At 38.8% G+C, this 12,247-nt stretch overlaps 1 protein-coding gene across 1 annotated transcript; it reads left to right on the forward strand.

The window, feature by feature from the left end:
- The first annotated feature begins 159 nt into the window (after positions 1–159).
- Positions 160–1,532, forward strand: LOC105045170 (RING-H2 finger protein ATL64-like). Its single transcript, XM_010923342.3, has one exon. It carries the CDS (start codon positions 337–339, stop codon positions 1,249–1,251), a length of 915 nt encoding a protein of 304 aa, XP_010921644.2. The 5' UTR covers positions 160–336; the 3' UTR covers positions 1,252–1,532.
- The last annotated feature ends 10,715 nt before the right edge of the window (positions 1,533–12,247 follow it).

Below are 12,247 nucleotides of genomic sequence, written 5' to 3' on the forward strand. Positions count from 1 at the left end.
TATAATTTTTTTTTAAAATAAAATAATTTTTGAGATCTAGGGTATAACGATAATTTTTAGAGAAATTAAAATAGGCTTGCATTTTGTTGTTTGGATCCGAAAGTGGCGCCCACCGTCATAGCGGCCAGTTAAAAACTTTCCCCTAGCGTTGCCTTTCCTTGTGAAAAATTCACCCCCGCAATCTCAATCCTCCGCTTCTTATCCTAATCCTATACAGGTTGGGAATAATAACACAATCCCGCCCTCGCGGCCCCGTTGATACGGCTATAAAAGGTCGATTAGGTTCCCCTCGCCTCCAAAGAACAAAAGAGAGGAAAGAAAGAAGATGCAAGCCTAATGGATCCGAATACTGAGTTTGACGACGGGGTTCCACGGAAGAACTACGAGCTAAGCGGCAAGATTATGCTCATCACCGTCGTCGTGCTCTTAACCGCCACCCTCCTCGTCCTCTTCCTCCACCTCTACCTCCGGTGGCGTGTCCTCCGCCGCATCGCCTCCGCCCGCCGCCGCCTCCGCCACCGCCTCGTCATCGCCGGCGAGGCCCACGACGCCCTGCGCCCCGCCGATCGCGGGTTGGCTCCTGACGTCCTGGAGTCCCTTCCCGTCCTCGTCTTCTCAGCCGCCGCCGCCGCCGCCGCCGGAGGCGAAGGAGATGGGGCGGAGGTGGTGGAGTGCGTGGTGTGCCTGAACGAGTTCGAGGAGGGGGAGAAGGTGCGTTCCCTCCCGCTGTGTGGTCACCGATTTCATACAGAGTGCATTGACATGTGGTTCCACTCCCACGCCATCTGCCCCCTCTGCCGCGCCGCCGTGAAGGCGGCGTCGCCGCGGGTCCATACCACCGTCCCGGTGCGAGTACTGCCGCCAAATCCTTGGGAGGCGGCGGCGGAGGAACGAGCTTGTTCGCCCTCCTGTCTGTGCTCCAGGTGCCGAGCGGAGGGGATCGGGTCTTCGTCGACTACGTTGGGCGGTCCGGAGCTGAGGATCGAGATACCGGCGAGGTGGGGCGAGGGGTTCAGGGGATCAGAAGAAGAGATAGAGTCAGGATTAGGGTTGGGAATGCCGGGGGTGCAGGGTACGAAGTCGCCAGGAAGCCGCATGCAGCTGCTTACGAGGCTTCTAAACAGAGATCTGAGGCTCCATTGCGACGGGAATTCGGGCGGGGAACCGGATCTGGAGCGGGAGGAAAGGGCGGAGCGGTCTCCTCCGCCGCCATCCCCACCACCACCTCCACCGACGACGGCGGCACTTTAGCATGATAAGGGGTTGAAGGCGTCGCGGAATGGCAGCCGTTGACGGTGCACGCGTGGCGGCTCGGGAATGACATAGCGGCGTTAAGATTCTTTTGTCTATTGCCTTCATGGACTTTTTCTTTTTTCACAAACGACTTAGTTCAAAAATAGAGGAGGGAGTGGGTCTGGAAATGATTCGCAAAGTTTTGAGAGGTTTTTTGTTTTTGTTTTGTTTTTTGTTTCTTTGTTTTCTTTTGTAATTATAATATATTCATTGCTAGTTCTTATAGCAGCGAATGTTTATTATCACCAGTTATTTTCGATTTTTCCAATTGCTTCATGACGCGCCAGAAATCTTATTATTTGCGACATTGTTATTTGGAACTAATATAGTGATTTCAATAAAAAAACCAATGAACAATAAAATGCAGTGGCTTCAAGTACTAACTTACGCAAATTTGAAAGCCCGATTTGGATATGCTACCTGCCAGAAATCTTGCAGGCCAGATTCCAAAACGGGTAAATAATAATTTTATATTTGCAAAGTGTTGCATGAATATCAAAATATGCCATGTATTTTGCTTGATTGAAAACAGTAGAATTTCAAGCATTTGTTATGCAATGTACATAAATCACCCTCTACCTCCTTCTCCGCCATCCCGGACATCCTCCCTCTACCTCCTCCTCTGCTCGACTCCCTCCCCCCTTCGCCTCCTCCTCGTCCTCCATATGGGATCTCCTCCCTTCACCTCCTTCATCTCTGGTTGGCCCCCTCCTTCCTCTGCCTCCTCCTCTTCTGTTTGTGCATTGACCCGCCGGTTCAACCGTTGATCTGATGGTTGGATCGCTGATCTACTAACCCGATGTCTTGTTTGGGTCAAGGCCCGGGTCAGATTTAATAACTTTGTAATTGAGTCAACATTGCTGGTTACACTTGTATTTTGTTGGTTGGCCCGTTTTGGATTGTATGAATGCTTGAACTTGTGATTCCCCCATCCTCTTCTCACTTTCCAAGGAGCAACTAAAAAGAAAGTGACGCGACCTAATTCAAATTAGGTGTGATAATTTTTGATACGACACACGAACACGATATAGGTTCGGATTGGACTTATACATATTCTAAATAAAAAATAGGTTGACATGATTACAACCTACAAAATTTATACGGATTCATGGATTATGCTTATACAGGTTCGGATCGAAAACAGATCGACACAATTATAATCCGCAAAATTTGTATGGATTCACAAGTCAACCCACAAACCCGAATTCAATCCGCCTAACTCATTTAATATTTTTATAAAATTTTTAAAAAATAAAGTTATTTTTGAAAAACTTTAAGATAATCCTAACTTCACAAAATAAAAATATAGCAAACACACTTTCAAACTCATTCCTTCTCTACCGTTTCTCTCTCTCTCTCAAACTCAAACACAAACACACCTTCCTCCATAGCCATAAGTTAAGGTAAAAACTGTTTAATATTATATTAGAACCATTTATGGATTTTTCATGGTTATGTTAGTATGGATGGATGGATTTTTCATATTATTTGGTTGTCAGTGGTATACTTATATTATTATATTATTTGCATTGTTATTAAATTGATTGAAATAGATATTTTTTTTTATAATTTCACAATTGTGTCATAAACGAATCGTGTTCGTATCAACCCGACATGATCCATTTAACAATCATGTTTGTGCAAGTGATCCATTTATTAAGCAGATCGTGTGTGGGTTGCAAATCTTGACCTATTTAATAAATAGATTGTATTCAGGTTTAGCTTACGCAGATTCGTGTCATTCGTGTCAACAATGAACTGATCCATTTATGACCTGCAAACATGAATTGCCAGCCCTAATTCAAATGCTATAAAGATTATGATTTGAGTAGAGATAGCATGTCATGATTTCCGACTCTATATCATAATGTGCCAAAGGGGATCCATAGCTATGACGATTCAAGTGTTCACTCAAAAAGAAAGTTTTCTTTTGATTTCTAGCCCACAACTGATATAAGAACCAAGAACATCCGCATAGCCCCTCATAATAGCTTTACAAGAAATTATATCTTGCACCACATGGTTATGCACCATGCCAATTAGATTATCTTATTTCTATGGGTTTTATTTATCATATACGCATCTTGATAGAGCTAAAATCGGATTGGATATCAGTTTACCCATATCCATATTTATTTTATCTGACAAATATAAATATGGATATGGATATTATACGAATACAAAAATTTATATCCATATTTATTTTAAATAGATATGGATACAATTCGAATACTGAAATTATGGATACACTTATAGATATAAGTTGGATAATTAAACTTTATGACTATAAAATTAAAGATATTACTAAATAGATAATAAATCAAGTTACTAGTATGTTTATATGATTGTATTTTTTTAAAAATTAATAAGTATTATATAAAATTATATAGAGTTAGAAATAGATTTGAATATTCGAATATAGATTGGATAGTTGTCTATCCATATCCATATCCATTTTTTTTTTATAGATATAGATACGGATACAGATATTAATCAAATCTTTAAATTTATATCTATATCCAGATGGATTGGGATACCAAAATAGATCCGAATGGATATTATCGATACAACTTTTACCCTTACATCTTGATGATTGACCTGTAGGAATGAAATGATATGATTGGTATGGTGCACAACCATATTGGTACACACGGTGTAAGATATAATTTGTTAAGAAGTTTCTATTTCCCTTTAGCTGCACAGGATAGGACAAGAAGAAATAGAACACTTGTATACACTGTTAGCTTGCTCGACTTCAAAAATGTGAGGACATACCCTTTTGGAAGCTCACAGTGAATCAGTCCTTTTCTCCTATCAATTTTTAAGTATTGGTGGAGTCTTATGCCTATTAGGGATGGCAAAATCGATCCGACTCGATAGGTATGCACCCTACCTAAATCCGATCAAACTCGAAAAATAAGATTTGATCGAGTTTGAAAAAAATTCGAAAATTATAGCATGGGTATGGATAGGGTATGGGTAATGTTGTTTTCTACCCAAACCTGAACTTGAACCTAAGAGTATGGGTAATATCCGAACCCATACCCATACATATATATATATATATATATATATATATATATATATATATATATAATATATATATATATATATATATATATATATTATCTATCTCTATATATAAATATTCAATTTATAGTTAATGTGATAATTATATTAGTTTCATCAATTATCGAATGGTATTTGTATATTGTTTTCTTCATTTTCATTATCTTTTAATATCTAAAGCTTCTTTTTCACTTAATATTTTTTTATTGTAGAATAAGATAATTAATATTTTTATATCTTAAAAATATTATAATTTTGAATTCTTTATCTTTTTGAATAAGTCCTAATAGAGATAGTCTTATTTTATTTAAAAATAATGCTCTTCCATCTTTATAAAATGAGAAATATAAACTTATTCAAAATAATAATAATAAAAATAATACTTATTTTTTTTCTTTATTATGATTTTGTCTTCAAATAGACAATTTCAATTCATCCCATGATAGTGACTTATCTTTAATTTATCCCATAAAAATTAAGTTTAAAATAAAAAAATATATCAAGTGTATGTCAATCAAGCCAATAAAGCAATTGAATATAATAAATAACTATTTCTATACCATATAATCATTAACATATATTTTATAAAGTAATTAGTAGCTTTGGTTCTAAAGTAAAAAATTGAAAGTAAAATATTCTCATCACATATTGCAGCTAAATAACTTGTGAAGTTGCAGTTGTTACTTCATGAAATTATTTAAAAGTTTGATATTCAAGTTTACTATTTTTCAGCACTACAATGAATTTTCATGAATAAAATAATAGACTTAATGATTTTATTCTCTGTTGAATTATAATTTTATTTTTATGTTTGATTTTTATAAATCTGAACTTATAAATTATGTTCTATATTGAATTGGTAATTCTATTTTGATTGATAATATGCATAAAATTATTTTAGTTATTTATTTTTTTTTGGATATGTGATGGGTATGGGGTAGGTATGGATTGAGTATGAAAAAATAGGTTATCCATGGGTATCCTCGAATCCATTGGATATGAAGATAGATATCTCTTTTTTTATCCGATCGCTATCGAGTAAGATTTAGATATAGAATATTAAGTTTTGATTTGAGGATGGATAGCATAATATCCTACCCAAATCCTACCAATTGCCATCTCTAATGCCTATTCTATAAAGCTAATTGAAGAACTCCAGCACCTAGACTAGTTCAGAATCTTCGTGTGGATAGAGATAAAGAATCACATTCACACTGCTAAAGTTGTTCAAGAAAAAGGATGGATAGTGTATGTAGCCCACTCTTTGTGTTGGACAGCAAATGAAACTAATGTTCTTCTTCTATTCTTCTGTTCCTTCAGTAAAGGATGAGTAAAGAATATAGAAATAGATAGGATCGACTGTTGCTGGCAATTTACGCTAGAATGCGGCAGGAAAGGAATTCTCTATTCCCATAGAAGAAAGCGGTGCTGTGACTGTTCTGAGAAAGGTATTTCATGATTTTATGGAATGATTTCGAGGAAGTATCGACGTTTTCACGACCTGATAATCACGAGGTTTTCTTCTCTGTTATCTGGCTCTTAACAGCCTTGGTTCTATTTTGGCAAAAAGTGCCTACAAAAGAATTTTTGATTTATCGCTGCATTTTGTTGGCAAGTTCTTCTACTTGTGATCTTTGTTCGAGAGTGACAGAGGATTGTCAGCATGCAATCGTTATGTATGCATATACCCAACAATGCTGGATTCTTTTGTCCCGATGTTTTGCTTGTCCTACTCCTGCTTCTATATTGGAGTTATTGGAGTATCTTTTGAGTTCTCAACCGGATAGTAGAGGTAAAGCCTTAATTATCTATATGGCATCCCTCATTTGGCATGCCCGCAATCAGCACTTTTTCAAGCTCACTATATTCCGCCACTGTAGCTCCTTTGATTATATCTTTGTTTTGATAATGACCAAGATTCTATGTCCTCTGGCCCTTCTGATATAGTAAGATCCCAGTTAAGGTACTGGGGTAATCCTTTTATGCAGGTTTTTAGGCCTAAATTAAGCAAGTTTATTGTATGGATACCTCCTCCCTTTGGGATGCTCACTATCAATTTTGATAGGACTGTTAAATCGGGATGAGCGGCCAGTGATTTTATTATTCGTGATCCTGATGGTTCCATGCTTGTTGTAGGTGGTAAGCTTCTCTCCTATTCCACTGTTCCATTTGTAGAGCTTATTGGTGTTTGGTTGGATATTAAGTATCTTGTGCAGCACTATTGTATCCAAGCAATTTGTCAAGGAGATTCTGCTATTGTGATTTCTTGGCTTCTGAAGTTGCAACATAACCGAATGAGTTTGTCCCCCAAGATGAAAGATATTAAATTATGGCTTGCAACTTTTCCTTCGGCCATAAATCCCATACTTGCCGTGAAGGTAATTATGTGGCAAACTGGGCTGCTACACATGCCTTGTTGGGGGATTTTTGCTTGATTGCTTCTGGGCTTTGTGAATACCCTGAGCTGGTACAGATTCCAAGGGCTGATGCCTTTTCGGTTGCATTTTCTAGGCATGGAATCATTTGAACTGTTGCATTTGCCAGTTTATGTATGCTCGTCTGTATTTATAAGCTACTGGTTGCTTGTCTTTTGTCATTTCGAATTGTGGATCCCTATCATGAAGTCAGTGCTCCTTTATATTGTTAACTGTGCTTGTGTTACTCTTCTCTGCATGTGTGTTATGGAATCACCGGCATTATTCTACTTAATTTTACTCTGTGATCATAAGTTGCTTGTAGGGGGCTATTTATTTACAGGGGGCTTCACTGCTTTGTTTCTGTGGTGTTATGGGAGCAAGCAAGGCCTGGTGTCTGTCTTTCAGATCTTTTATATTTTCTCATTGCAATACACCCTGACTTTGTGCGGTAAAAAGATTCTGTTATGCTAGTTATATGGGTGCATCTACTTGCTGATGATGCGGTTAACAGTTCTATATCTCATTCAGATTATATGGGTGTTTGATCATATGCTATTGTTAATAGTTCAGTGCAGTCTATGTTTTCTAATTAGTATGTATTTCCTCTAACGTAAGCTCAGGTGTTTGAAGGTGTTATATTTTCTGATTTTGGTTTTGATTGCAACCTGCATAATCAAACTTTGTTTGTGCCATGATGCTGTGGTACATGCTTTCTCTTTTTATCCCAACTTTATACAGGTTCTGAAGTTATTTGTTAAGTGGTTTGATAATTATGAGACTAAGTGCTTCAATGCCACCTTTGGAGTTTACACCATGCTGAGGTCTTCTTTCACTTGCTTGAATCCCATATATGGTGTTAGTTTACCTAATTACAAGTTCCTAGATGATGTATTTATGGCTTGTTTAGGGATGGAAGTGGGCTCGGGCCGGCCCAAGGCCCATCGGGCTGGGCCGGCTTTGGATCGGGCTTCGAGTTCAACTCGAAACATTCAGCTCAGGCTTGGGCCAAAAAATAGGATTCATTTTAGTTTCGGGTCGGGCTCGGGCAGACCTTTGGCTCAGCCCGAGCTTGGCCCGAGCCCAACTTGAAGTTCAGCCTATGGGTAACTAGCCATCTATTCAGTATTCAGGAGTAAGAATATCTAGAGCATGTTTGTCCGTGTCCATTCAAAGATTAAAACCCTAAGAGCCCTAGTCTCTAGTCTATGTCCATTCGAAGATTAAAACCCCTTCCTATCTTTCGGTCTTCCATCTTCCCCCGTCGGTGATGGACTTCATGGTCTCTGAGCCGGTGAGCACAAAGATTCCGACATCGATGATGGCGCCGATGGTGAACCTGATGAGATCCACCAGGAGAGGTTCCTTTTCATCTCGTGCCCGCTTCTTGCTCACCCTCATGCAACTCTGTATGCTCCAGCGATTGGCTGTCACCCGATCCCAAAGCCGCCACTTGATCTCCCAGAAAGCTTGTCGGTAATTAGCCTAGCTCTTGAATGACTCCTTCGGAAAGAGGTCCTCCTTGGTGCACGAGCACCTCTCCTCTTTACCTCCCTGCCAGCACCATCATCATCACAAGGAGCCCTAGCCCCTGGTCTTGTGTTCGTCCAGAAGATAGTATCGCCTTCGTCTATCCCCCGCCACCCTCGTCCATCCGCCACCTGGAGACCACCTCAACCCACCCTCATCTGATTCCCAGGAGACTGACAGAGCAAAGAGCACCATGCGTTCTTCCTAGTGGAGTCCACAACCTCTCCCATTTCGACAAAGGAGGGGAGGAGAGGGCCGACGATCGGGAGGAAGGCGGCGAAGCATGTGGAAGTTTCGAGAGAGAAAGAGAGAGGAAGGAGAGGAAAAACAGAGGGAGAGGGGGGTCGGGCTGGGTCTTAGGCTCAGGTTTGGGTTGGCCCAATTAGGTTCAGACCGAGCTCGGGCTTGGGCTCAGACTGGGCTCAAGCCTTATGTTTTAAATTTTTTTTGGGCTTAAGCCCGATCCGAAGCCCCAAAAGAATATTTCGGGATGGGCTCAGGTAGGGGTGTGGCCCAGCCCAGCCTGACCCATTCCACCCTGGACTTGTGGCTCCCCATTTGCCTATGGGAATTGCTTGATATTTTTAACTGTTCAGAAATGTTCGACAGACTTTCTTCATACTATGTGTTGCGGCTTGTTTCTGATTGACATCGAAAATTGAGAAGCATAGCGCTGGAGCAACCTACCAAAAAAGTCTGGGTCAGAAGATTTGACCCTCCGATGCTCAAGTCAAAATGCGCAAATAGAAAAGTAGAGTTTACCTCTCTAAGATGGATTACTATCTGGGATCTTTGAGGTTCTAGTATTTATAGAGAAGACAGCTGTGCAACCATTTTTGGTAGATAGGCTGGTCATATCTGGTGCAGTTATTTGATTGTGATTCTCAGGATCAGACGATTACACTTAAAAGATTCTTAAGATCGACAGTTATATCCAGATGTATTGACAGTCACATGGCTAGAGAGCATTGACAGCTATGGCTAAATAGTATTGACAGCCATGGCCAGTTGGTGCTGTCTTTTGAATCTGAGTCCAATCAATCTGCTTTCGAGGAGAGATCAAAGAGTGGTAGCGTGATGACTAAGAGTTTGAACTGATAGCTTTCCGACCAAGAGTCTGATCAAATCTTTTTCATCCAAAAATTTGGATCAAGAACATACCGACGAGAGATCAGACAGATAGCCTCTGATCAGAGGTCGGGGACAGACATTTGCCGGACTAGCGGTTGGACAAACCGCAATAATTAGGCCGCTTGAAAGGCGCTGATATGGATCCGATGGATCATAATGGGCTTGAATCTTATACAATCACTGGTCCATTTCAGATTACTCCTAACAGATACCCCCTACTCCCTAGTTCGAGCTCTAGTCGGGTTATGAAAGTATTTATCTTGGCATTCTGAATGGTCGGAGATGTAAAGAGCTAATTTTTAAACTAAATGCCTACGTGTGATTTTTCAAACAAAAAAATTATCGAACTAGTGATGAAATGTTTGAAATCTATGCAGACACCACTCTTCTCTGCTAAGACATATTAAATGTGGGAGACCATCAGTCAGCTTGAGCTAATCAAAGACTTGGACACATAGTCTATTTCAGAAATTCATACCGACTTGATGTCCTCCAAGAGACGTGCATCTTCTATTCAAAGGGGTGACTTTCTTTAATTTTATTTCTTCTTATACTGATTTTGGTAAAATCTTTTCTCTCTTTGCCATTTTCTTACTCTAAAGCTTTTATAGACATATTACCTTCTTTCTCTACTGTGACAGGGCTCTCGGAAGATAGTTGCTTCCTTTTGATTTCTCACTCGAAGATAAGTCCCTCTTATCTTTTTTCTTGATTTTTTTTCCTTTCATTTCTCCTTAGATTTTGTTTCCATGGTGGATTTCGAAAGATAGTTGCTTCCTTTTGATTTCTCACTCGAAGATAAGTCCCTCTTATCTTTTTCTTGATTTTTTTTTCTTTCATTTCTCCTTAGATTTTTGCTTCCGTGGTGGATTTCGAAAACTCTGTGAGCGAGAGCCCCAAGCAAAAGAAAGTGAAAGATCCAAGAAGCCCTAGGTCCAAACCAATTCCTCATTCGGACCTGGAGAGATCCAACTGAGCTGACCTTGGGTGACTTAGAGTGCTTGAACCTAAATACTATATTGCGAACAAGTTTCATCTTGAACTTTCTGATTCTAATGCTCGAGTCCATAGTCCACCTCTAATCGATTAGCGGTGTATGAGAAAATTTTTGGACAGATCTTAGATTTTTTTTTTCTTTATCTTTTAGGTTTTATGGGATTGCTTTCTGTGCCGTATCCCTAAACTCCTTTAAAACATCATAGGATTTCTTATACTTTGCTCTCAAATGGGAGTTCGACCTTCAGTTTCTCTTTTCAAGCCTCTTCATATTAAAGAAACATCCATATGTCGATCGACTGTATATTTCCTCCCAAAGGGGTGTCTCTTCTCTGATCTTTGGCATTCCTTCATCTATTCATGGATGGAAGAGCCGTTTCTTTTTTAATTCTTGTGCTTTGATAGCTGACTGGGGGCTTCTAGACTTGGGGTCGGATCGAAGCTTCATTCTTGAAGCCCGTAGAGTGAGTGCTGAGGAAAAGAAAGGACTTAAGGATCTCCTGGATCGCAATACTCCTTATTTGGATGAGCTTTTATCTGATGAATCTCTTTTCTCGTAGGACTTTCCTCTAGTGACCCAGGAGTGAGTAGGGTCATTCATACTTTCTTTCTTCTTTTTTTTTTAATATACATATATATATATATATATATTATATATATATATATATATATATATATATATCTTTCTTATTGAGAATTATATCCTAAAATCAATCATGTGACATTTGAGTTTTTCTTTAATATATGAATTATTGATAAATGAATAAAAATATTCCTAATTTTTTTATCATAAAAGTTACATCTCCTCTTGAACTCTTATATTGTGATGAAGTCCTTAGAACTATTTAATCAATGATAAAGAGAGAATTTATCGTATAGTTCTTAAACATGTTCCGACCAAATGATACGTCATTAACAGAACAATGACGTTTATCGAGTGAGATCGTTGTGCACCCATTATGGATTGATTATCTCTTAACTAAGGAGTGTGGTGATACTGATATAGCATACAGATGAGATGTTAAAAGTACATCATTACTGAACAAGTGACTCCACCTGCTAAGCATTCTGATATCAAGAGCTGCTCGCAAAGTATGTTGGTATAAGTATCCCTCAGACCTGAGATCACCATAGTGACTTACAAGCAACTCACTATGCTTTTGGTGTCGGATTATCTAAATTTTTAATGCAGTGACGGAAGGCTGCTAGGTACAGTGAAGTACTTGCGAAGTCTGTGTGTGATCAAGATGGAATTGACCCCTCAGATTATGAGAGTTTGATGTATCACTGTATTTTAATTTAGTAAAATCTTAATCAGGATAATCCATGAGATGAATTTGAAAGGTTGAAATACATATGGAATGAAGCAATCTGGGTTGATAGTTAAACCTCGACCATCCTAGAGCATTTAGGATCAAAGGGATGAATTATGCGATAAACCATGTGCATGGTTCTAAAATATTTTTTTTGTGATAATTAATCTACCTGAATATCGAAAATCATTGCTAGATGGTATCTCGATTAGTACAGAAATCGATTTCTGTGCTATCGGCTTAGTGTTTGGAATCTATAGAGTCATGCATACAAGTCAGACAAAATAGAAAGTATTGATGTATATTTGTGTGTTCAATTTGAAAGTACTAACTTGATTGAATATTAAAAACTAACTTGATTGAGAAATTAAGTTATGGGTCAAACAAAATTGAAGAGTTGACTATGTCTATCTAGCACTACATATGAGGTCTCAGGTTCAATTTCGAAGATGAACTATTTCTGATTTATGATCTATAAAGTCTATAATAGATTAAATTTAA

This window comes from Elaeis guineensis, chromosome 5, assembly GCF_000442705.2.
Source record: "Elaeis guineensis isolate ETL-2024a chromosome 5, EG11, whole genome shotgun sequence".
NCBI lineage: Eukaryota > Viridiplantae > Streptophyta > Magnoliopsida > Arecales > Arecaceae > Elaeis > Elaeis guineensis.

Bases quoted from the DNA above. Each gene is read 5' to 3' on its own strand.
- LOC105045170 (XM_010923342.3), top strand. From the start codon at position 337: ATGGATCCGAATACTGAGTTTGACGACGGGGTTCCACGGAAGAACTAC.